Source organism: Pungitius pungitius, chromosome 5 (genome assembly GCF_949316345.1).
Source record: "Pungitius pungitius chromosome 5, fPunPun2.1, whole genome shotgun sequence".
NCBI lineage: Eukaryota > Metazoa > Chordata > Actinopteri > Perciformes > Gasterosteidae > Pungitius > Pungitius pungitius.
Window position 1 is genome coordinate 4,876,595 of NC_084904.1, and position 26,198 is coordinate 4,902,792.

The following is a 26,198-nucleotide window of genomic DNA, read 5'->3' on the forward strand; positions in this document are numbered from 1 at the left end:
CATGACAACTGAGCAAAGCCTATCCGCTGATGGAGGCGTTTTTAAGACCCTTTTTATACCACACAGGATAAAATGTGATACCTGTTTAATGGTCAAACCAGCCATCGTATGTATGAGAGTCTGATTGTCACGAACGGCTGGTGCAGGTTGAAGGCAGGCAGGCAGGCAGGACTCAGACGCAGGGTCTTCCGACAAAGTGCTATTTATTCAAACAAAACTCAAGCAGAACGTGCACCAACGAGGACTGACATGGACAATGACGCGACAAAGGACAACTGGCACACAGGGCTTAAATACACAAGGGAGGTGCAGGTGATTGGACACAGGTGGAATCAATCACGCAATCACAAGACAAGGCAGGAAGTGAAGTTAACCCAGGACCACAAGAGACATGAAACTTCAAACTAAAACAGGAAGCGAAGCCAAACCGTGACAGAACCCCCCCCTCAAGGACCGAATTCCAGACGGTCCTAAAGGGGAGCAGAACCGGAAAAAATCAGACAAGGGGAGGGAGGGTGGGGACCCGACAGCTAAGGTCCGGCGGCCTGCCGGGGCGGCGGCCAGGCGTGGGGTGCTCAGGGGGTCTGCCGGGTCGGCGACCGGGCCTCAGGGTCTCGGGGGGTCTGCCGGGTTGGCGGCCGGGCCTCCGGGTCTCGGGGGGTCTGCCGGGTCGGCGGCCGGGCCTCAGGGTCTCGGGGGGTCTGCCGGGCCGGCGGCCGGGCCTCTGGGTCTCGGGGGGTCTGCCGGGCCGGCGGCCGGGCCTCTGGGTCTCGGGGGGTCTGCCGGGTCGGCGGCCGTGCGTCGTGGCTTGGGGCGCCGAGCTGTGCGGCTCCGGCGTCGTCGTGGCGTGGGGCGCCGAGCTGTGCGGCTCCGGCGTCGTCGTGGCGTGGGGCGCCGAGCTGTGCGGCTCCGGCGTCGTCGTGGCGTGGGGCGCCGAGCTGTGCGGCTCCGGCGTCGTCGTGGCGTGGGGCGCCGAGCTGTGCGGCTCCGGCGTCGTCGTGGCGGGGGGCGCCGAGCAGTGCGGCTGCGGCGTCGTCGTGGCGGGGGGCGCCGAGCTGTGCGGCTGCGGCGGCGTCGTGGAGGGGGGCGCCGAGCAGTGCGGCTCCGGCGTCGTCGTGGCGGGGGGCGCCGAGCAGTGCGGCTCCGGCGTCGTCGTGGCGGGGGGCGCCGAGCAGTGCGGCGGCCCAACCCCTGACCCCACCCCCCCCTCAAGGGCCGGATCCCAGACGGCCCCCAGGGGTGGGGGGGAGAGGACCAAGGGATGGGAGGGAGGGGGCACGATCAGGGGCCGTGGGGACGGGCCAGGAGACTGGACTCTGGGGGCCGGAACGGGCGGAGACTGGACTCTGGGGGCCGGAACGGGCGGAGACTGGACTCTGGGGGCCGGAACGGGCGGAGACTGGACTCTGGGGGCCGGAACGGGCGGAGACTGGACTCTGGGGGCCGGAACGGGCGGAGACTGGACTCTGGGGGCCGGAACGGGCGGAGACTGGACTCTGGGGGCCGGAACGGGCGGAGACTGGACTCTGGGGGCCGGAACGGGCGGAGACTGGACTCTGGGGGCCGGAACGGGCGGAGACTGGACTCTGGGGGCCGGAACGGGCGGAGACTGGACTCTGGGGGCCGGAACGGGCGGAGACTGGACTCTGGGGGCCGGAACGGGCGGAGACTGGACTCTGGGGGCCGGAACGGGCGGAGACTGGACTCTGGGGGCCGGAACGGGCGGAGACTGGACTCTGGGGGCCGGAACGGGCGGAGACTGGACTCTGGGGGCCGGAACGGGCGGAGACTGGACTCTGGGGGCCGGAACGGGCGGAGACTGGACTCTGGGGGCCGGTACGGGCGCTGACGGGCGTCTCGGCGCAGGAACGGGCGCTGACGGGCGTCTCGGGGCACACTCGGGCTGAAACGGGCATCTTGGGGCCCACTCGGGCTGAAACGGGGGTCTTGGAACCAGGCCGGGCGGAGACGGACGGTTTGGACGGCGCCGCCGCTGTCGGGTCTCAAGGTCCGGGAACCAGGGCTCGTGAGTGGCTGGGGGGCAAGCGCCCCGCCGAACCACCTTTGGATTCCTGCGGGAACCCGCAAAGGTGACTCGGGCTCCCAATATTGGGTGTACCCAATCGAACCCTGCTGAGTCCTTCCATGGTCGCGTCATTCTGTCACGATCTGTGCTGGGTGCAGGTTGACGGAGGCAGGCAGGCAGGACTCAGACGCAGGGTCTTCCGACAAAGTGCTATTTATTCAAACAAAACTCAAGCAGAACGTGCACCAACGAGGACTGACATGGACAATGACGCGACAAAGGACAACTGGCACACAGGGCTTAAATACACAAGGGAGGTGCAGGTGATTGGACACAGGTGGAATCAATCACGCAATCACAAGACAAGGCAGGAAGTGAAGTTAACCCAGGACCACAAGAGACATGAAACTTCAAACTAAAACAGGAAGCGAAGCCAAACCGTGACACTGATGGTAAACCATGAGAGGAGATGGACCACATTTAGTTCTAATTGTTGGTCGTTTGTTGTCAAGTCATTACAACATAATTCTATAAAACTATATAACTGATTTAACTGATTCATTGCACCCACTTTGAATGTTATTTTGACTCTGAATGGGCGTTAATTGTGGTTATCGTTACCATTCTAACACTTCAGACTGTCCTGAATTACAAATCCCACTCCTTTTTTTGGCGAGACCTGCCCTATGCAGCTAGTTTTGACAAGGTTGGGAATGGACCTTCAATCTTAATTGAAGTCCTGTGTTTGTATTACCCTCCAGTCACCTGACCTCATTCTCACGGCAGAGACTTGAAAAATGGCACATTTTTTTGCCCCTATCACGATTACCACGTCTAATAGAGGTAAGAGGGTTTCACTTTAGAATCGGAGGAAGAAAAGTTTATTGAAATACAGAAATAGACCAGGATCGTATTAGGAGAACTGGACACGTGACACTGATAACCTTCAGGGCGAGATTTTTAGTTTTTGCTCGAATCAAAATTTACTTTCTCGTTCCTGAAGATTAGTACTAGTGACAGTATTTGCATTCTGATACCTGATACCTAGAACCAACCCAACATTCTCCTTTCTTCATTTAGTGCTACATCTATTGATAGTAAGCATAAAAAAAAAATTCTGAACCAACAGAATAAAAAATGAACCGTGGCTTGATTTGATTGTGATTAAAAGTGAAGCGTTGTTATGCCAAAGGCAGCTTTATTTCATCAAGTCCTTTCTTATCTCCTCTCTGAGCTCTGTTCTACTTGACCAGTGCTCTTACCTCAACACTGAAGTGTCAAAGTGGGATCTGTCAACACCACGATGTACAGCCCACTGCTCCGTGAGCACTCCAAGTGAACAAATCCATCAATAATTGGCAACAACCTCAAATCAACCAAAGCTCAGTCATGTGATGTTGGAGCCTGTGTGTAGGTGTGTGTGTGTGAATGTGTGTGCACGTTGGAAAAAGGTCACAGCCGGATTGAGAGGGTGTCGATAGCTGCACAGATAGCTGCACACACACACACTCACCGGCTTGGAATTGACTCGGCAGTCTAGATGTGCGAGTGTTAATGATTTTAAAAGCTGTTGTAAGTCTGAAAATAAAACGCCGACTGATTCATATGTCCCCCCCTCTCCGCTGAGTCATCCTGCTATTTCGGGCCATGCCCTCCCGACTCCTAATATAAACACTGACATGTCAAAGTTGTTTCCCAACAAAATTCTCGCAAACTAAAGATTCAAAATAGCTGCCACAAACACGTACATGGGAGGGTGTGTGAGGTTGCGTTTTCTTCTGTGACACTTTGATGGACCTTGCTGCCGTGGATTCCACCACTGGCGTCAGTTTGGTATCAGCTATTTGGCGACGAGACTTTGTGATGTGTTCCTTTTAAGTGGCACAATCTACGTTGACTTTATGGGCAAAGCATGTTATCACTGACTACAGGTGGGGGCAATTAAAAATAATGAGCTGTGAGGTTTGTGGGTGGACCTCAGTTTCTCACAGCTGTTTTTCACAATCCTATTTTTTTAAAGTTCATCATCTTAAGTACATCTAGCCTTCAAACTCATCAACTCCTGTCTGATTGGGTCCGATGGCATCTTTGTGACAAGAAGAAAGGCCTTTTGCAGCGTTAGAGAAGCAGCTCAAATTGATTGGCATTTGTAGGTCATTGTTTCTTTCTCTGTCCATAAACAAGCTGGCATCATTTCTTCTAGTTGCCCTTCTGTCTTCTTGTCCATTCTCGTGAACTTGGCTAACTGTCCATCTGGATGAAATGAACTGAACTGAGCTGGTCAAAGACTTGGATATGAATCAAGGAATCATCGGCTCATGTTGGCATTTTCACACAAACCTCAAGTAGAATTTGGGTATCTGTTGTCTCTGAATAAAAACATCCACGTGATTTTAAACTGGGATATACCTATCTAAGCTGCATCTAATCTCAACCGTTGGGAGACGGTTGTTGCCAAGCAGCTGCCCCCTGTCACGACTGCACAAAACATTTTAGATCAATTACAATCGGGTTTCCGCTAGAAGACTTAGGTTGTAACTGCCGTTCTCAGTCTCCAAAGACATCATCTTTTCTTCTGTGGGTGAATGCTGTGTTTTGGTGCTGTTGGATCTTAGTGCAGCCTTTGATACTGTAAGATCAGAGCGGCCTTCCGGAAAGGCAAAGGCCTGGGGAGACTTCCTGTGATTGTAGTTATTTTGTGTCACATGACTAAAACTGCTGCTCTTTCCTGTGGTGTGCCTCAAGGTTCTGTCTTGGGTCCCAAATCATCTGCTTTGCATATGCTTCCCTAGAAATAAGAAATCATGTAAAACTGTTTCTTGTCATTAGTCTTTGGGTGTAACATTCAAGCCCATCTGGATGAAACATTTTATTCCACCTGCCTGATCATTCAAAATAATGTTTCATCTGTTTCTCAAGTTGCATCTTGTTTTCTTACCCAGGTAGCTGGAAATGTCATTGCTTGTTTTGTATGGTAAAAGCAAAACATGAATGTGTTATTTTTCTGTAAAAATATACATTAAATAGACAAATATACGGTAACAACTTTGTTATTAAAATTATATAAAATATAAAATAAATATATATAATAAATATATATATAATTGTTTGAATCAACAAATAGAAATGTTTATACAAGATATAAAGAAATAATACAACTTTAATTCACAGCAAATTAAATATGTTTTGTTTATGGAGATTATTAGGGTACTGCAATGTATTTTATGTTCGTTGAAAAAATAGATATACTTTTTACTGCAAGAGGATCTTTGAGGTATGTTTTAGCATAATGCCTTCTAATACATTACCATGTGGTACTGGAGACTAGGAGCTGGTTCAAGTTCAGTAAATCATAAAGAGTTCTATTCCTCATTCTTGATTTCTTTGTTTTCTTCTTCTTTTTCTTAAATTTGGTAGAAATTTCCGTAAGCACCTCAGGATGGTGGGCAGCCGCAGGATGAAGGTCCAGAGTAAGTATTCCTGTCCGTCAGTGTGCATGTACTGTATTTACAGCGTGCTGATGCCAGAGCATTTCCATACATCAGTGTGAACGATGACTTTGGGCAGCAGTGCATGTCAACGAAACCTCATTCCTTAAAATCCCCCTTAAAGGTGATTTGGTCAGTCTTTACTGAAGTGTTTGATTGTTGTGTGTATGTCTTGTGTCTGCTACAATTAACTAAATAATAAATTGTTTTGTTTTTATGACATTGAGTTTGCGCAGGAAAGTTCAAGCGACCATCTGCATATTTGTTTGCTGTCCAAATCTCTGGCTGCATCTCTATTCAAACTTCAAAAGGAAATGTAATCATAAGTCATAAGTTTGTTGGTAAAGGATAAGCTATCTTTACACCAAAGGATTGGGTAGTCAGGTGTTTATTCCGATGCACCTGTAACCATACCCATCAGTGATGACACCATGTACCGGCACTGCCTGCTGTTCACCTCTAAATAACAGCGACATTATTGCCGTATTAGCTCAATACATTTGATACAATGAAAAGTACTATTAATAATAGTAATATTTAATTACCGCAATACAAACATAAAGCACTAGACCAGTTAGCAATGGGCTGCTACACACAATGGGACAACAAGAAGAAACCTGTGATTTCTGGGGTTGATGACCATTTAGAGAGTGTGAGTGTGTGAGTGTGCTGTAGAGTGACGCATTTCCCCCTCCCAACCCCCCCACCCCCACCCCCTCCTACCGACTCCATCAGCCTATGCCGACCGCCGGGCCAAGAGTTTCAGCCGCTCGTGGAGTGACCCGACACCCGTCAAGCCCGACTCAATGCATGACTCCAGAGACAGTGAGTGGCACGCTCTCGATCACTCGCCCACACACCAACAATAAAATACCGTACATGATAGAACTTAAACCACTTACTTCATTTCACCTGTTGAAATGAAGTACAGGGACAATCACAATGCTGTACCATTGTTGCTTCGCTTTAAACGTTGCTGACACAAGGAATTGTGGGATGCCGTTGTCCCCTTTCCTTTGGTAGAGGATACTCTTAAAGAAAATAAGGAAGGAAGTACCTTTCCAAGCGCCTCTCCTTGGCATTTCCCAGCATTTGACTAGCTCTTATTATGGCTGACACGTAAAATACATCTCAGTCGGTTTGGACCCATCGTTCCAAACAGGACGATTCCACCTCGGCCGCACTGATTCTGTGGTTCTGTGGCTACACTTCATCTGACTGTCTCCACTCTTATCGTTTCGCCATCCATCCACTCAGCCATCCTGATCTCTCAACCTGGTTGTCCATCTGCCTGTTGCCGTGTGTTGTGGTCGTCTGGATGCATCAGCAGTGCGTCCTCCCCTCTTCCTCCCGCTCTGTGCTGAAAAAATGTTTTTAAAAAACAGGTGCAGCTCTTTTAAAATGGAGCATGCTGCTTTCTAATCTTGTTTGTGTGTAATGCTTTCATCTCGCCCTTTGTTCCTGTGTGTGTGTGTGTGTGTGTGCGTGCCAGGTGGTGAGCTTCAGAGCTCCTCAGGGACTCTAGATGAAGGGCCTGATGAGGATGCCGACTGGGATGATGAGAGGGAAATGGAGAGGGTCGCTTGTGAAGCAGAGGACTTCATCCCACCTAAAATCATGGTGCGCATCTCGCCAATCAATCTACTCATTTGATTTGGAAGTCGACCGAAATGCACCCGTCACGGTTTTCTGCGTCCGTGTCTTATTTTCCACAGCTGGTTTCCTCCAAGGTTCCAAAGGCTGAATATGTCCCAAACATCATTCGTAGGGACGACCCCTCCATCATCCCCATTCTTTATGTGAGTAGCAGCCCTTCTCCTGTATTGATTTAGTCTTTCATTGGTTGCAAAGTAAGATACAACATGATATTCTTACACCAGTAACCATGAGGTACCAGATTCATAGTGATGCCAGGGAACAGGTTGATTTATAGACACACCCTGTAGAGCAGGGCTATTCACTTACAATTTAATGAGATCTAGTTAGAGTTAGAGTCCAGAACACCTCAATAGGTGCAGCTAGGTGCATCGATGTCAACAACTCAATCAAACTGTCAATCAATTAAAGAGGGTTAAATTAACGAGGGTTAAACACATTGGCTAAAATAAATAAATAGATTTGATCCCAAGGACACAAATCTACTGTCTAACAGACTGAAATTCATGCAGGCTTTGCCCCTGCAATCATAAAACCATGCAACCAGGGATCACTGCAACCATGAACCACTGCAACCACGAACCACTGCAACCATGAACCACTGCAACCACGAACCACTGCAATCATGAATCTCAGCAACCATAAACCACTGCAACCATGAACTACTGCAATCATAAACTACTGCAACAATGAACCGCTGCAACCATGAACTACTGCAATCACTAACCATTGTAACCACAAACCACTGCAATCATGAACCACAGCAACCATAAACCACTGCAACCATGAACTACTGCAATCATAAACCACTGCAACCATAAACCACTGCAACCATGAACTACTGCAATCACTAACCATTGTAACCACAAACCACTGCAATCATGAACCACAGCAACCATAAAACACTGCAACCATGAACTACTGCAATCATAAACCACTGCAACCATAAACCACTGCAATCATGAACCACTGCAAGTGGTTTTGCCACTTTGAAGATCTTAAGCAACCTGTGATGGAGTCATTCAGTGCAGTAGGCAGGGTTTATCTTCGTCTCAGTGAAAAAGGGCACTGTTCGGTCTCTCTTGTTAGAGGGTGTTTCTCCAAAGAGATATGCGGACTCGGCTTTAATCATCTCCTAAGTGGCACCTGGTTCTTTGCTCAGATGGAATTAAGGCCAGTCGGTTGCTGGTATTTTCTGTTCACGAAAGAGGACACAGAACTTGACATTTTAGTTGAGAAGAAAAATCCTCACGAGTGTTGCCAAATTCATAATAGGATTATTATATTATTATAATCTAATCTAATTATAACAATCTTTGGCAGTTATTCAAAACTAAAGATGGTAATGTAATGTCTTGGATGATGAATCCCAAGGATAAGCCTTTTTTTAAAGAAGGTTAAGTTTCCACAGATACTGGTTTGATCGCCGTGGAATTTGGCTGGGACGTTCATGTTCCACTCAGGATGCATTGTAATCATTTTGATCATCCTCTACCTGCTCCAATTGCAGGTCAACCTTTTCAATTCGTCCAATACTTTGGTTTGTGATCAAATACCAAATATGTTGTATATGAATACTTTTCAAATGAACACATGCTATACTTAAGGTAAGTTAAGCAGCCTTCATATAAAGTATTCAATGTGCTAAACAATATCTAGGTCACACTCACTCTCACTCCTTTCATGGTTTGGGATGACACTTTATATGGCGAACCCTCCATGAGACCGAGCAGATGGAGTGGAAGTGGGTAGAGGGAGTGTTGGTCCTGTTGACCTACTGACGGGTAGTATAGGTGTTGGTTTCAACTCGCATACCTTGTGAAGCAGCTTATTCAAAAAGTTGATGTACTGCAATTGTGAATGAGTGAATCTTAAATGAATGTGTGAATCCAATCTGACCACTGGCTGTAAATGATCCATTTCATATGATTTGATTGATTTGAAGGTTGGTGGCGCTTCTAAATAAACACAAATTCTGCTTTAATCTCCCATTCAAAGGACCATGAACATGCCACGTTTGACGACATCCTCGGTGAGTGTGACATCTGTGTGTTTTTTTATTATTAGCTCTGAAGTGAAAATTACTCTCCAAGTGGAAAAGTTGAGGGCCGACTAAGTTTCAGCTTGCTGGAGGGCAGAGATGACTCATTGTGTGTGTGTGTGTGTGTGTGCGTGCATACGTCTCAAGAGAAAGCCAATTTATGTCTCACCATTACAGCTGAGTGGGAAAAGTGACACCTCTCTCCCTTTCTCTCTCTCTCCCTCTCATTCTGCATCCAGAGGAGATCGAGAAGAAGCTGACGGCCTACAGGAAAGGCTGTAAGATCTGGAACATGCTCATTTTCTGTCAGGTGGGTGACAAGAGAGACGCTTAGAGAGGGCTTGCAACACGTCAGAAGAGTTATTTCTAACTAAATAACTGCTCAAGATATAAAAAAAATCCTTTTGAGCTAAAGATATTTGGCAGTTTAAAGTAACACATCTCCTGCTGTCTTTATGACATATATAACTACCTCTAGTGCAGCCAGCGACCACGGGGCGATGGAGAGGTTTCATCTTCACTTTTTGGCGAGCTGTAATGTCGCACATCTTTATATAAAGTCTATGCTATATTCAGACGGACATTATGAGAAAAACAGGAATCCGTATACGTTTTCTCTTTTCTGACTGTGTGCATCTGAAGCTTTCTGAAACCTAGCTGGAGTGAATATTAAAGAGCACCTTTCCACATTTACTGACATTTTTCATGCTTGTGTCTTATCTAAAGGGCTCGGGGGACTCCAAACAATTTTGACCGAAAATGTAAAAATCCTACAGAAAATGAAGGTGCGAGGTGACTTTTACCCTTAACAGAATCCATGATAACACAAGCACCTTTCCCCAGGGAGGACCCGGACATCTGTACCTGCTGAAGAACAAAGTGGCCACATTTGCGAAGGTGGAGAAGGAAGACGACATGATCCAGTAAGACTTCATTCTGATGGCTGTAACCAGAAATCTACTGTTTTTTTTTTTTTTACAGCTCCATCATTTTCACCCTTTCACACCTTGGGTTTTACATTTAAATAATTGCAATAACAATATGCCAAAATGTGTCAAGAAGTGTGACCGCTGTGCTCTCACTCTCGTCGAATGGTTCCGTTCCGACCCTTAACCCTTCTACCAACCCGCCTGCCTGTCATCCTTTCCCCCCTTAACATCTCGTTCTGCCCCCCCCCCTCTGCTCAGGTTCTGGCGGCGGCTCGGCAGGCTGATGAGCAAGCTGAACCCAAAGCCCAACCTCATTCACATCATGGGCTGCTATGTGCTGGGGAGCGCTAACGGAGAGAAGGTAGTCGTCCTTTTCGTGGTCCCGACGAGCCGAGAGAACAAACAGAGACTCCCACACTCCTGTAGTCGGTGCAAGAGTTCACCTGAAATGTCTACATGAAGCACGATATCTGAACTATGCACACACACACACACACACACACATAGAGGCATATACTCTGTACAGCACCATGCAGATAAATCATTTAGACAATCGGTTGGCTCTGAGGGTAAAAACCCACGGCCCTTTTTACAAATACAAAGTTATTATAGATAAATAGAACAGAGGGAGCGCTTGTTTGTGCACGCAAAAGATAAAATAATGTGAAGAAAGTTTTTCTCACACTAATCATTGGAACGGGCGTATAAGCTATGCCTTCACATCGCGCCCTCTGAGGGCACACACACACACACATACACACACACACACACACACACACACACACACACACACACACACAGTACTTTGGAATGACAGGGAGAACAAATTAAGCTAAAACCCACTCGCTCTCGCCGCAGTGACACACTCACACATTTAAAAACACACTTGGCCCTGCCACGACACCCTCCACCACCCAAACTCACCCATAACCCGCCCTCTCTCCCCCGCTCAGACGCTGAAACGCTCTCGCTTTATGTAGCCACGCTCACATACAGGTAACCTGCCCACACATACTGAAATATTCATACCTTCTGTAAGGGCATGTAGCGCTGCACTCGACACGGTCAAAGAGTTGAGCTTCTTTTGTTAACGTTACAAAAGCGTGCAAATTCAGAGAAGCATAACTTACGCTTTGGTCCCTCTTGACCTGGAGGCTTGGAGACAAAGCGTTTTATGTATTGTTAAGCTGCGAGGGGGGCATCAAGACACTACCAGAGAACAAAAAAGGGAGAAAATGAATCAGAAGGCCTGGTAAAGGTGACACATGTTGTGTGTTCGTCCTGCGCGAAGGTCAGATAAGTTTTTTTTTTTACTTGCCTGCACACAACCAAGTGCATTTTTTTACAGCAAAGAAACTTGTATCCCTCGATACATGGTCGCACATTTCCAACAGCCCTGGTTTGCTGGTGTGCTGTTAAGAAGTCCCAGCAGAGCTGCGTGACATTTGGCATCTTCTCCACAGCGATTCAGTGCAAGGGGGACGAGCTGGGAGGCTGCTGCAAGCTCAGCTGGAGAGTCACTATTAATAGAGTTGGGCTGAGCTACCTTTAGACGATGCTCCACCCTGCATCCGTCCTCGCAGCTCTTCCAGCCAGCTCGTATTGCAACTGCATACACGTCCATGTAAGACTCTGTCTTCTTCCTAAAAGAAATCAGAAGAACTCTGCAGAGTGTAGTCCGAATCGTCAATCAAGCTGCTATTGGCTTCCTTTTCTACCCGAAGAAGCGCTGCTTGCTCAATTGGCTTCAGTGTCTGGTACCCATGTTCCCTTTAGCCTCTGTATGAAAGGGCAAAACAAATAAAGTATGTTGAGTTTTCTCTTCACAAATGTCACACTGCTGTTGACTGCCGTTTATACAGCTTGTCTGCAGACTGGTGGCTGCTCCTATTGGAAATGCTCTGGAACCACACACACACATTCAGTTACGGTTTATTCAGTTTTACGGATAAAAAGGTTCCCTACAATGATGGTTACCTGACGTTTTGATTTAATCCAATATACATTGAAGTAGCTTAGCAGTTGAACCAAAATATATATGTAGATAACATTCTAATTAAATCAATAAAGTGGAAATGAATAATATCTGAACAGTATTTGTAGAAATTGAGCTGAGAACATTTTAAATAATAAATTCCCTACTCAAATTAAATAACAACTCTATTTAACATTCAATACTGGTATTAAAATGTATAATAGAAGCATTTTAAAAAATGGATACAACTGAACTGCCTTATAATAACTTCCTTCAGGGTGATGTAATGTGCTGCACTATATTATATTCTCTTCATCTTCTATGGAGAGAGAGATCTCTCCATAGAATGATGATAAACGTCTAAACTTGTTTCCTGGAGTGAATTAGTGTGCTAAAATTATGATCAGATTGGGCTATTACTTCACTTCTTCTGGCTACGTTTGACAAAAAGAGTTGTTCATTGTCCTGTTCTGGAGCTTCACAATGACGCTAATAAAGGTTAGCTTAGCACTAAAAAGAGAGCCAGCTAACCCCTAACGAACGGTAACAGATCTGCCTTCAAGCGCCTATTTGTTGTGTTCATTTCACCCGTGGTACTTCTACATGGGGGTTGTGTCCCTTGACTTCTCGTTTCATCACGGTGAGGTTGCCAGGCAACCAGCATATATGTATGATTGGATATCCCATAACATAAGGAGGAGGGAATATGTTTAAACCATAAAAAATAATAATTTGTTAGAGACGAAGAGTGGATCGTCCGTCTTACTGTAAGTGAGCTGATGATATTACAGCTCTGAAGGTGGACCAGGCTCATGAGAGGAAGAGCAGAACTGGAGCTCATTCAAAAGGGGGGCAACGGCCTAGATGCTAACGCAAAGAGGCAGGTGGCTTGTAAAAACATCCTGATAGCAGCGAATCGGCTCTTCTTAACCCTTGTGCAATGTTGTTAAACTCTGTGAGGCCCTACAAAGGAACATTAAGATCCCATCTGGTGACATTTGGGATTCCTTTCTGCTTTGACTTAATAACATATATTTATCTTCTAACAAACGTCACCAGGTGGGCTCTGGCTCTGGGGTGATAGGACAACCAGACCAGACCTTCAATGGGCTCTATACATTTCTAATATTTCCCTTCTTCCCATTTCAAGACCAGCATGTTTCATACATTCAGAGACCCTGATACTTCCAACTTTAGACACAAGAGTGACATAGTGATGTCATCACAAGGAGAACCAACCCGTGAAAGAAAAGGACCGTACTGTACAACAATAAGAATAACTGAGACTCCATTTGAGCGTGCATTTCCCTGCAACTGAAAAGGATCCAAGTATTAAAAGAAAGTAGGTCTTAGATATATCACAAAATGTACCCACAGCACCTCTCAAAGAATAACCTAAATGTCAAAAGATACATGCATCTATGCAAAACATGGCATATCTTATCCTCCAGTTTCTGTTATGTACGAAAATATATGATCTTACTTTTGAGGCAATGTTTCCTTTTGAGTTTAGAGTTCATCCTTAATGCGGTGAGATTAAGAATTATGAAAGTTCCTACTTTTCGGTTGCAAATGCCTCTTCATCTAAATCCATGCTCCTTTCCCTTCTTTTGAATAAATGTGGACATTTTGATCCTAAAACCCTGAGAAATAAAAAACAAAAAAACAAGAGGAAGAAAAATAAAACAATGCAAGCCTTCTGCTGACAAAAACCTACAAATGGCGTTTGGCCCTTTGGCTCCATGTGTGATGGCAGTAAAGCTGGCAGTGAACTGGAGCCCAGGGAGCGAGAGGAGGGACTGGGACAATAAGGTCGGACAAGAGGGACGAGGAGGAGGAGGAGGAGGAGGAGGAGGAGGAGGAGGGGTCATCAGGCCTCTCAATAAACACATAATGGAAGTCTCAAAAAACAAATGACAAGTGAAAACACATGTGAGCGGTGGAATTACGTCCGCCATCTTTTTTTGTGTTAATTTACTAGTTTATCTAACAGGCGGCTCTGGATATTTATACTACTAGATTTGCTGCACAATCTCAAAAGCTTTTGGATTGCTGATTTGGCATCTGGTGAAATAAAAACAGCGAGGCACTTTTAATCTCTACATCCCCAACAAAGCAACATCAACATGAATGTGAGAAGAAAAAGCAGAGCGCCATATTTTTTCATTTTTACCCCTACGTCCCAGCAACGGCTCCGGCCCGGGGGAATTATCGCTGTGGTCCGGCTCATAGAAGGCCATCGCAAAGCTTTGATTTCTCCTCTAAGGAGCGAGACCACAGATTAAACCCAATATATACTGTACATTTGATTTGTTTCCGATTCATCATCTGCTCAGAAAGATTTGACATTTACATCAAAAGGACCACAATCCACTTACTTCATCTATTAGAAAGATTCGTTTTTTGTTTCCGCCAATGACTTTTATTATGGACACTACTAAAGTTACTGGGAGCTATTTTGCGTTACATCATTTCAGTTTTCCCCAAAAACCTTCAGCACAATCCTACCGTACCTACCCAGCACAATCACTATTATCCAGTGTTCTAAAGACCCCACAATCATATTCTGGGCTGGGTTGATTGCTGATTTCACATTCAGAAGATCAATGAATACACAACGAGTAGCTACCACCAAAAAAAGAATCCTGCTGATAGATTTGGAACCGATCTGGGCTTAAATACAGAATGCGTTGTGTGCAGGTGTTTGAAGAACACACTGCTGCTCTGGCATTAATAGCTGTGTGTTTTCACTGTGCACACACACAGACACACACTGACACAAACTCCATCACACGTCTCTTTATGCCGACTCGGCCCCGTCAGAAGGAAGGAATGTTGCGTGCAATTTTACGAATGACTCCAGGAGGAACTGAATCGATTGCAGGGTTGAAGGGGGAGGTCCGCGCGACCTGGCGTCCGTCTTATTGTCGTAAAAGTCAAGAAAAGCCATGAGGGGATTTTTTGTCCTTGCCACTCGTCCACCAGGACTCAAGGACGACCTCGCAGGACACTTAATAAGGAATATGCTAATTATGACATACAGTACATATATCACAGGACGAAATAACCACATGATGACATTTTGGACTGACTGGATATCAACTGCCATTTGTCTGCATAGAGGAGGAATGCAACCAGCGGAGGGGGGGGGGGATTTATTAAAAATACTTTTTGCCGTTTAAAGATTGGAGTCATAAATGACATGAAAAACTATTTAAGTAATGACCCATTTAGATGTATGTCCAGATGTATGTCCATTTTTCATTTTTCAAGGGGGGTCCTCAAACAATAATTATACAAACAACACTATAAAGTTTTTAATTGATCCAAATATGAGCAAATAATCAATATGAAATACAAAGACATTCAAACACTCAAACAGAGTGTGATAATGGGATATTCTTTCATTGGTTAATTTAAACAATAATATCCGTGGTAGCATTAGGGAATGATGTTATAAGACATACAGACATAGAAATATAATATAATTATAATAATAATATAATATAATTTATAATTTAATAAGAACGGTTGAACGGGGGAACGATGATATTTATGGCATATTTATAGGTAAACTATTCCAATCAGAGAGAGCTTTAAACATAAAGGCTTTCTTAGCTATTCTGTAAAAAAGACCTTTAACGAGCCTCTACCAATATTTTGTGGAGAAAGCGATGATGTCATTGATTGAGACCATAAATGTATCAGGTTTTAAAGGGGAGTCGACCGGCCTGTATGAAAAGCTGCTCTGCAGGGGCCCATACAGAGGCCCTCACCCGGAGCCCTCCCACCGAACCTTTCCACGAGAGCCTTTTACTGACACTGTGTAACCCATCTTCACATGGTATATCTCCACAGCAACATGGTCCCTCTTTGTAACCCTTTCTCTCTGTCTCTCCCTCCGCCCACAGCTGATTCAGACTCTGAAGAGGCTGCTGGGACCCTCCTCTGTCGACTTCAAGTCCCCACTAGAGCTGTCTGCAGAGGGTGAGGGCACAATGCTCACAAGTGGTGGCACATTTCTTGCTGTCTTAAGATTTTTGCCCTTAATCTCACAAAGGGGTTGCAAACACACACATTCACGAGCACATAAAACGCCCATTCAGCCTCACCTGTGCGCTCGCTGAACGTTAATTGCTTCCATTTGTCAATGGCCGCGAGCCGCTGAGAAAGCGCCTTAGACAACACGAGCAAACGTACAGGCGTAGACTCGGCATCCCCTCATCACTCAATTCCTCGACATCCGTCGATGCGGTGCTAATTATTTTCCCATTAAAATGTTGTTATTACCCTCCGTGTGTTTTCCCATCCTTTATTGGGCCACAGGTCTTCCTTATCCTCTGCATCATGCAACCTCTAGAGAAGTAATCAGCGCGTAATGTTTTTCATTAATATCACTGTCCTGGTTATTATCAAGTTTATTATTGCTCAATATCAATGTCACAAAGCCTCTAAGCACATTAAATAAAACCAGCAGTTCGCAACATGTAGAAGTGAGACATGCATAGCATTGCAAACAGGAAATTAAACACATTACACACAATACAACTAGCAGCATTAGCAAGAATGAGTCATTGGATCAGTAGACATTTGACCTCAATAAATCCAGTAAGATTCATCATCTGGGAACCATGAATGTCCGACTATCCATTCGTGAAGTGGAAATAAGTCAGTCTGGACCATTTGGCAGTTCTTATAGTCACGCCATTTGCATGTGTTAAATAAATAGATAATATAATGTATAAATATTCATTTGGATACAAAATGGACACCATCATAGATTATTATCATTATCGTTCCAAACATTCACTGTTCCAGGTGTGTTGTCTTTTCTGATAAGACAAAGTCAATATTAAGTTTCATAGACAAATAGATAACCTCCAAAAATCACCAAGCATGTCCTTTATTTGCAATGACCGATGACGCCATGACAGAAAATCTTCCCCAGGCTAGATCTCGCTGCAGCCACGATCACATTATTGGCAGCTGAATTGATGACACGTAGATTGCATCCATACAGTCACGGTCACTGAGTACCTTTTGCATTGATACCACATCAATCATCACCTTCGAAACCTAAACAGAAAGTAAGACCTACTTTAACATCATACAACAACTCGAAGATATGCAGGACACATACCTCAGCATTTTATTGTGCAGTTTGTTTTACTTTTTTTTTTAGTCGTTGATAAAGATGTCTAACTAGTGTATATTTAAGACATTGTATCAAGCAGCTCAGCCTTCAGCAATAACGCCATGGTGACGACCCTAATATCACGATATCTTACTGTAACGTTAAGCAGCTGGTATGCACACCGGCCCTATGCAGATAGTAGCTAGCTAAGCTAACGCCGGTAGCAAGCTAACGGCAATATCAGCCCAACGGAAAGGAAAACAATGTCAGAATTGTTTTTGTTTGGGGCTCCCAGTTATGGCAAACATTGTAGTCGCTATTTTTTGGTCATTTATAGTAGCCTAGAAATAAGAGGCTCGATTTATAAAGTCGTCCAGCAAGCTTTTTCAACATAAACATGCTGTTGCATCCCTGCCAAACAATAAGGGGTATACTATAGCAAAATTTTTCTGTATAGTAAATATTTTGGTTGTATTGTTTAGCTTAGGGTGTTATCGCTGGAGCTTGGTCAGACTAAAGTGTCCTAATGATCATCAAAGATCTACTACATGTGTACTTGGAAAGGCTCCAGCAGAGGAGGAGCCTCTTCTCTAACGACCAGTGCGAAAACACTGATATACTGCTTTAAAGAACCAAACCACTAATAGACAGTAGGCTTTCCAGGGAAATAATAATCCCAGAATGCTATGACTATGGTGAGCTCAGGGTCTCCCAGCAGATGTAGTACCCTTGAATCTCTCCTCTGTTGTTGTCCCCCCCCCCCCCCGTACGCAGGCAAAGAGATGATCGAGATGTACTTCGACTTCCGCCTGTTCCGCCTGTGGAAGAGCCGGCAGCACTCCAAGCTGCTGGACTACGACGACCTCCTGTGACTCGACGCGCGTTCCTTTGGCTTTTGAAGCGGTTATCTCACGTCCGAGCCTTGCTGTCCGGCGACGGGGCGATTTGGTTGAAGGGGCCTGTCCCGGGAGTCTCCTACACGAGGCTCCGCAGGCAGGAGTCGGAGCTGTTAGCGAGCGCAGTTTGGGTCTTTTTGCCCCCCCACCTCCTCCTCCTCCTCCTCCTCCTCCCCACTCTGAGGCGACAGGGCCCCCCCCCCCCCCCAGTAGATTCAGACGAACGTGTTCCCGTTCTCCAATCTCCATTTTCACTTTCTGCCTGTCTCCTGGAGAAAAGAGGCTCGGCGGGGACACGAGGAGGGAGACGGGACGCGAGAGACTTGTCGTCCTGTCCTGAATGTGTCAGGAGATGCTAACTAGGGTTCAGGGAGGATGTTACACAAAGATGTAATGTCTCAGAACAGAAAAGACTTTTTTGGCCTACCCACCTGCTCTTTTCAGATGGAGGCGTAGACGAGGATGAAATGATTTTATCTTGTCAGGCGTAGAAATTATTCACAAGGGGATTAGAGCTTATATGTAAATAAACAAGTGCTTACTTGGAGCCTTAGAGAATAGATATCTAGCATCTCTCTCCATGCTATCGTGTGAAAATCGAGACTAATTTAGAGTTGTCTATTTAACGCTGACTTTTTTTTCTCAAACAAATACACGTACTAGTGTTTTGTACAGACTGTTGTATTAACTCAGGTTGAATCCCTTGTTTGATACTAAGAATTATACTCGCCGATGGCAACATACTGTAGAGCAGAATCCAAGGCCTTCTTAGCCACACAGAGTCATCCTCAGCGGACCGTCAGGGGTGTCTTCTTTAACCTGTGTGTGGGTGTGTGTGTGTGTGTGTGTGTGTGAGAAGAGAAACGTTTTTTTTCTATATTCTTTTGAGCCAACTGTAGCCGAACTGAGCGATGCATCTGCGCGTGTTGTTGTGCCATTCTCAGCATTACACCTGAGACAGCTGGAGCTGCTCTTTCCTGAGAACCTTTTGGCACGCTGATGCTCTTTTGGCGTGTTTGTGTTGCGTGTGCGTGTCCACGGCGTGGTGGAGGTCGCAGGCTCTTTATACCTTGGCGGTGTCTCTTTAGTAGATACAATAACACACTCGTTTGTTTCAACACTTGATTTCCTCACGGTGATTTTCTTATTGAAGACTTGAATCACTCAAAGTAGCAAAGGACTAGTATAGGTGATACTTTTCCTATTTTTTCTTTTCCTCACCGATATACTAATTAAACCCGTGCCGTGGTGTTTCAGTGAAGAGTTCTTCTCTAGTATCCATTTTAACGTATCAGGATATTTTTGCTAGAGTTAAAATGACGTGCAGTTTGTGCATTTTAGCCTTTTTAAAGATGGAAGGATACACTCTCACTTGGATAGTCATCTTCACATCCCATAATGCAACTGGATAGTACATTTGTGTTACCCTCCCAGCCTGGTAAATATTTCTTTCACATTCTAAACCCTAATATTTATTGTGCAGGCTTTTAAAAACTTAGATGACTTCAACAGACACTTGGACATCATCAGGGGACTTTTCTCACTTTTTCATGTCGATCTTTATCTGAACTAAAATAATTTGGTAGAGTGCCGTTTTCAAACTACACCAAGCTGATCCTCCATCCCATTAGACAGGGACCAATGTCCCCCATTTTTAAACAAAAGCCAGTATTAGAAAGGAGGTATTTGTATTTTTCTATTCAAACTAATGATATATAACTACCTGTGAAAACATTTTTGGGGCTCGCGTCACATTTTGGAGAGTGCACTTGCTGGTATCATAGGACATAGCATGAGTGACGTTTACATTGCTCCATCTCAAGCTTTGTACATAGACGGTGAAAGTCACTTGTGTGTGTGTCCATGTGAGATTTCTTGCATAGTTATACAATATGTATCATTCATGCACATATGCCTCCTAACTTTATCCCCCTGCACACTGTGACTGTGTGCGTCACGACCACGGATGGCTGAGCGCTTTCACTGCTCCGTGTCTTGTTGTTGTTGTTGTTGTTGCTTCCTGAACCATGCGAGTCGAGCTGGAGGAATCGTTTAGTGCATCGGAGTGCTCGAGGACTGAGGCATTCATAAACACTGTTTATCATAATGTATAAGGAGAGCTTTAGGTCCAGAATTGGGACCGTTGAAGTATTTTGTCCGTTTCCTTGTTACCGGTGAGGATGTGAAGCGTCCTGCAAATGAAATCTTTATTAATATTGCCGGTGCAGCTCTAGTAACCATCTTAAGAACTTCACTTCATAGTGCAACTGTTTTACACAACGGGAAATCATCCCTGCTGTGGAACATTTTGAAGTGAAATGTTAAACTGTTTTATCTAAGATGACTGAAAAGGTTTTTGGACTGGAGCACTCTACGTTTTTTAATTATCTTACTATCATTGTTTGAAGAGCACGTGTTTTTTCTTCTGCAAATGAGTGTGTCACTGTAAATTATGATTTAGGTCTCTGATAGTGTTTTCGCAGTGCAGTTGACTCATCTTGTTACAAAGTATCTTGCATCACTACATCACTGTCAAATTAACTGAGATCATTATATGTAATTACTGTTAACAACTAGGACAATAGTGGTACACAAATAGTGAGAATATACTTTATTTGACATTCTTCTAGGCCCTATTAGCAGTACATGTTTAATCGCACCTTCCTCCTGGTTTGTGCTATAAAGAAAGTTAGCCCTTTGTTTACAGCCAACTAGAATTTATCACATTTTAGCAAAAAAGTGTATGTTGATGCTCTTTGCTCTGATGATAATTCAAATGTGTTAAAATAGATTTTTTATTTGCAACATCTGCAGGTTAAAGGACCATGTAGAAGCAAGTATATGATGGAATTATGCTGGGAAGATAAATATATTTTATCATGTGAACTAGTACAGGCAAACACCATTTTTGTTTGTGCCAGTCACACAAACAAAAATGGTACAGCGATTATTAGAATTCTGTATTTTATTGTATATGTTACGTTTTTTTCTAAGCAATTCCGTCCAAGGACATAATGGCTGTTATTGTAATCTCGCTCGTTCATGGTATTTTTATACCAACCCCTTAGTAATGAAACGTCCATGAGTGTTAAATGGTGTAACTTATGTTTTGTTCCTTGCTTAAAGGTGCAGCAGGATCTCAGCTTGTAATTGTTGTACATTCATGCTGATGTGTACTTGTTTAAACATAAACTACTCTCAGAACCTTTCTTCAGTAGCAATATACTGTGTGTGAATATTACCGTGTGATCATTTAGACATGTATTCTGTATAAGAAGAAGGTGATATTGTTCTACGTGTGGTCTGTAAAACCTATTGATTTGCCCTGTGGATGATGGACAGAAACAAAGTAGGATGCTGCTCTGGACTCATTTTGGACTCCTCTGCTTTCTCCTCTGCTGTGAGTTTTATTAAACCCTGATCACACGCCCGCTCAATTGTTGTAACCGCATCTCCAATCAATATAATTAATCCTGCTGCTCATTTCCCTAAAAATGGACACAGGCTGAATAGATTTCTAATGATTTTCGGATCACAATAGAAACACCTCTTACACTGGTGGAGCTAAGCGCTGAGGCTGCATTAACGGGAGACATTAAAGAATCGCAGTACACCCGAGGCTTCGGCAGTTTCTAATACTTCTGTAATTGCGAGCTAACCAACCTGAAATAGAACACCTCTAGAAAGGGAGCCCAGCTTTGAAGTCAATCTTTGATGTGACAAGACCGTGCATGTGTAACATCAAGGTTCCCTGATTGAAAATCATTAGGTCCTCACAATTGTAGAATGCACAAATCCAGGGTGGTTCCCGGGCTGGGAGGCGGGGTTAAAGGAAATGATTGAGCGCCTGATCTCCTCGTACATCCAGGAGCGCTGCAGATTACATGCTGCAAGTAGGACACACTCAGGAGACTGCTGTTCTGTTAACCAAAACTTAACAGTCTGCTAAGTCAGTTTTCACTTATTCCCAGTTTCCCCACTATGTTTTTAGATCAGATCTGAGTAAGTTTTGTTGCATAACTTGAAAAATGACTTTGTTTCGTAAATGTCAACATTCAATATAAACTGTATCTGTAGTTTGCATAAATGTACAATGTAAATGTCTTCTCTGGTGACTTGTTCTGACCCACTCTGGTACTGGTTCAGTTGATATTTCTCCTACATCAGGTGAACATTACCAGCATTAGCAGTATTTTTGGCAACGCAACCAATTTGCGGGTTCGTCATTGTTAAAATGAAAGAATACTGAGTGTACATCCATTGTGAGCTTTGGAGAGAGCAGGAGAAGTAACCTAATGTTGTTTTGTCAAATGAAATGAGTCGAGCAGACAGTCATACAAGGACAGTCACACCGGAGCAACACACCATTTGATTTCCTGAGAGCATGATTGCACCACAGATTGATTTTAGAACGCTTACCCTCCCCTGTTATTTTCCAAATGAAGTTCTGTGTCATGTTGCGAGGAGCAGACACCCCCCCCCCCCCCCCCCTCTTCCAAGTTCAAATTGTTTGTAAGCACGGTTGTTCCGGTGGAAAATGCCAGCGCTTAGTTGGGAGCTTGATTGACTTTGATGAAGATGATGGATGGATGCCGCTTTTGATTGCCCTGTCACCTCCAGTCGGGCTCAGATTGTATTTCGGGAGGAGGAGAAAAATAATGTGTTGATGTTGCGTCTGTTTCACTTTAACTCCTCTGTGATCTAACTGAGTGCTACATTGTGTAATAGCTTCCTTGGACTTAACACGAGGCGGTCGAGTAAAAAAAAAGGTTGGATCATCCATGAAAGGTATAATAGCAATCAACTTTGTATCTGGTGATTTTGATACTAGAAAGGGTTATGAATATATCTGGGTAGCTTTTCTGAGCATTTGGGTTCTTCCTTAGAATAGACATTATAGATGGAACTTTTATCCAAACTATTTGTGTCTGAACTACTAACAAAGAAATGTTGTTGTATTGAACAATATTGGTCAAAAGATTTGGTTTTAATGCATTTCTCTCATTAAACATGAGCTCTACACAACATGTTTCCATCTGTTATTGAATGAACATGTCATGAACACACCAGAAAGGTTTGTTATGTGCTTCGGATGAGAGGCAATAAAATATCCAATTCATTAATCATCACCCTGACCATTCAAGCAGCGGATTACATTAAATTAAACTTGATTAGTTAATGCAAAATTGAGATCCTTCAACAGAGCGATTAGTTTGGAATTGTATGGATAAGATGAAAATGTGCTTACAAGTTGTACCCCGACTGTGAGAAACCAATCTAATTATAATCCAAACAGATGGATGTAACATATGTGCAGAAGCAACATAAACCCATTGTTGGGAAAATGTCCTGAAGGAGGGTTTTCTAAAGTCCCGCTGAAATTCACTGCTGCTGTATTGAAAAGGCACAGGTACAGACCGAACAAAAACACATGACTGTAAAATTCTAGAAGCTGCACTGACTACATGGCTGTAGACATTACTACAACACACACACACACACACACAGAAAAATACAAGACCACAGTAGACCACAGAAACCTTAGCGGAGCCAGCATGGGATAAGTAGTTAAAGAGAGGCCCACACCAGGATCAAAGTTAATTCTCGACCCACGGGGGAGGAAGGGAGCAGGAAAGGAATCAAGAGCACAGGAAACATTGGAGCAAATCCTGACTCTGTGTTCGGCCTTCTCCAAAACGTTTCCATATGCAGGCCCACTGCACACACACTTTTTTCTGTATAATGCACAACTGTATGCGTTAAAGCATTTAGTCTTGTTCTTCGGATTTTTATTCATCTTATTCTATTTCGTCTGTGCCGCGTTTCTATTAAAACTGTTAAAATATTAAAATGTTCAGCTCGTTCAGAAGGGTGTTATGACTTTTCAGTTTTCTAGCTCTTATAATTGAATTTATACAAATTAAAACCATAAAATAAAATGGAGTTGATTTTCAAATCCTCTCAATCTTCTTCTACCTTTTTTTTCTGCTTTGCCAATCTTTCAGCTGTAGACATCATTTAAACTTTAATATGTCAAAATGACAAAAGTCAAAACGATTTTATTTTCAAAAAAACAGCTTGTTGATATCTATTGTACTTTACTACTGATTATGTTTTATTCGTTTTTCAGTCCGAGTGTATATTATGTGCAGCAGCGTCAGAATCTGGTTAAAATAATATGGCACTTTTGCCAGACATTAATACAAAAAACACTCTTACTAGTAATACTACTAGTAGTAAAAGTAAAAGTACTACCAGTAGTAGTGACACTGCAACTATATATATATATATATATATATATATATATATATATATATATTACTACTGTATAAAGTACTATGAGTTTTTATACTGCTTAATACTTCATTACTAATATTAACAGCGTTACTACCAATGAAACTACTATAATTATCAATATGAGTATTTGTACTTCTATTAATACTACAACTACTGATGTTACTACAAATACTACTATGACTAACAGTATTAGTACTACAGCTGATAACACTAGTACTACTACTAATAGTATTACTTCTAGTTTTTTTGTTGTCAGCAAGAGCGGGTCGTGGGAAAGGAGGGAGGACTCTGACGTGAAGTGTTCAAAAAATTAAAGGACTTTAATAGTGAAAAACAAAACTCAAAATCACTCCAACCAATAAAAAGGGGAAGGAGGGAAAAAACAAAGACGGGGACGTGGACTGAATGTGCCAACAATGACAAAAACTCACATGGCATGAAAATGACGAGACCTGTAGACGACAGTAGACAACAGTGATGCGACCAGAGACAAAAGACTCACAAGGCTTAAATACACAAGGGAGGTGCAGGTGATTGGAGACAGCTGGAAACAATCAGGCACGGCAGACAATCACAGGGGCAGACAGGACAAGACAGGATGTGAAGTTACGCAGGAACACAACAGACATGAAACTACAAAACAAGAACCCAAACCGTGACAATTGTTTGTATTTCATTTCAGCTTTTCTGATGTCTGTATTTTCAACAATGTTTTAAAATGTATTTCTGTATTTATTGGCAATTGCTTAACATTCCTTTCAGCGTTTCTTATTTCTGAATTTTAATTTCAGCTTTTTTCCTTTATGTATTTTCAGCAATTTTCTGAAATTAATTTCAGCTTTCAGCATTCCAACGCATTTTCAGCAGGAAATGCATTTTCTATTACAATGGACTGCACCTGTTAAGACGGCAATATGTTCTATGGGAAATACAGATTCTCAGCCTAGGAAAAAACCTTACAAATACAAAGTTGTTCAACCATGTTTGTAACAAAATCGTACAAAAATAGCCAGGCAAACTGATTGCATCACCACGGGAGCCGACATGATTCATCGGGTGATACAGAAAACCTGAGAAAAAGTTGTTCTTGTTCTTTCCTGAGTTCCTGAGCAGTGTTCCTTGACTATTTATCAACGCCTTTTCTAAAAGAAGCCTTCTATAAATGAATAATAAAGGTTCACTGTAGTCAGTGTGAATGGAAGAATTGCCTGTGCCATAAAAGTACGACAGGACATTAAGACTTTTGACACATTTGAAATGATGTATAATTATAAGTGTCTGCCAGGTCCTTTTAACATGACGAATCCCCGACTCTGCTTGTCCATGTCAATGTGGCCCAGACATGTCATCTGGATTTTCTCTTAAGACTTGAAAATAACTGTACAAGTCAAGTTAATTTATCTTACCTTTATGAATATAAATGTTAGGATGTAGGTCTGCTCTTGTTGCCAGTGAGGCGCAGCATGATATTTATCTCCCAGTAATGACACACACACGTCTATGAAAATGAATTCTCACTCAATTTATTGCCTCATTTAACATTTCCAACAAAAGTTTATTTTCTAAAACTCTAGTTTCAAGTCTTCTTCACCTAATTGTGATGTACATTTAGAGTCAAATAGTATGCTCACTGTGATTGACAGGTAGCTGCTTCCCTTCATTGCAACAAAAAATGGCGACGGCCTTAATCCAATATGGCGATGGCGAAATTATACGACTTGAGGCTTAACGATGGCATTACATTAGAAAATGGCAT

General features: G+C 43.5%; 1 protein-coding gene across 1 annotated transcript in view; it reads left to right on the plus strand.

Annotated features, from left to right (window-relative positions):
- The window catches only part of nsmfb (NMDA receptor synaptonuclear signaling and neuronal migration factor b), a 42,388-nt gene extending 19,218 nt beyond the window's left edge, over positions 1-23,170 (plus strand). Inside the window, exons 7-16 of the mRNA XM_037482933.2 lie at positions 5,444-5,496; positions 6,250-6,339; positions 7,007-7,134; positions 7,230-7,313; positions 9,169-9,202; positions 9,451-9,521; positions 10,055-10,134; positions 10,399-10,501; positions 16,027-16,102; positions 18,024-23,170. Coding sequence (XP_037338830.2) covers positions 5,444-5,496; positions 6,250-6,339; positions 7,007-7,134; positions 7,230-7,313; positions 9,169-9,202; positions 9,451-9,521; positions 10,055-10,134; positions 10,399-10,501; positions 16,027-16,102; positions 18,024-18,121 — 817 coding nt within the window. The 3' untranslated portion in view covers positions 18,122-23,170. The remainder of the gene's footprint in view (positions 1-5,443; positions 5,497-6,249; positions 6,340-7,006; positions 7,135-7,229; positions 7,314-9,168; positions 9,203-9,450; positions 9,522-10,054; positions 10,135-10,398; positions 10,502-16,026; positions 16,103-18,023) is intronic.
- The last annotated feature ends 3,028 nt before the right edge of the window (positions 23,171-26,198 follow it).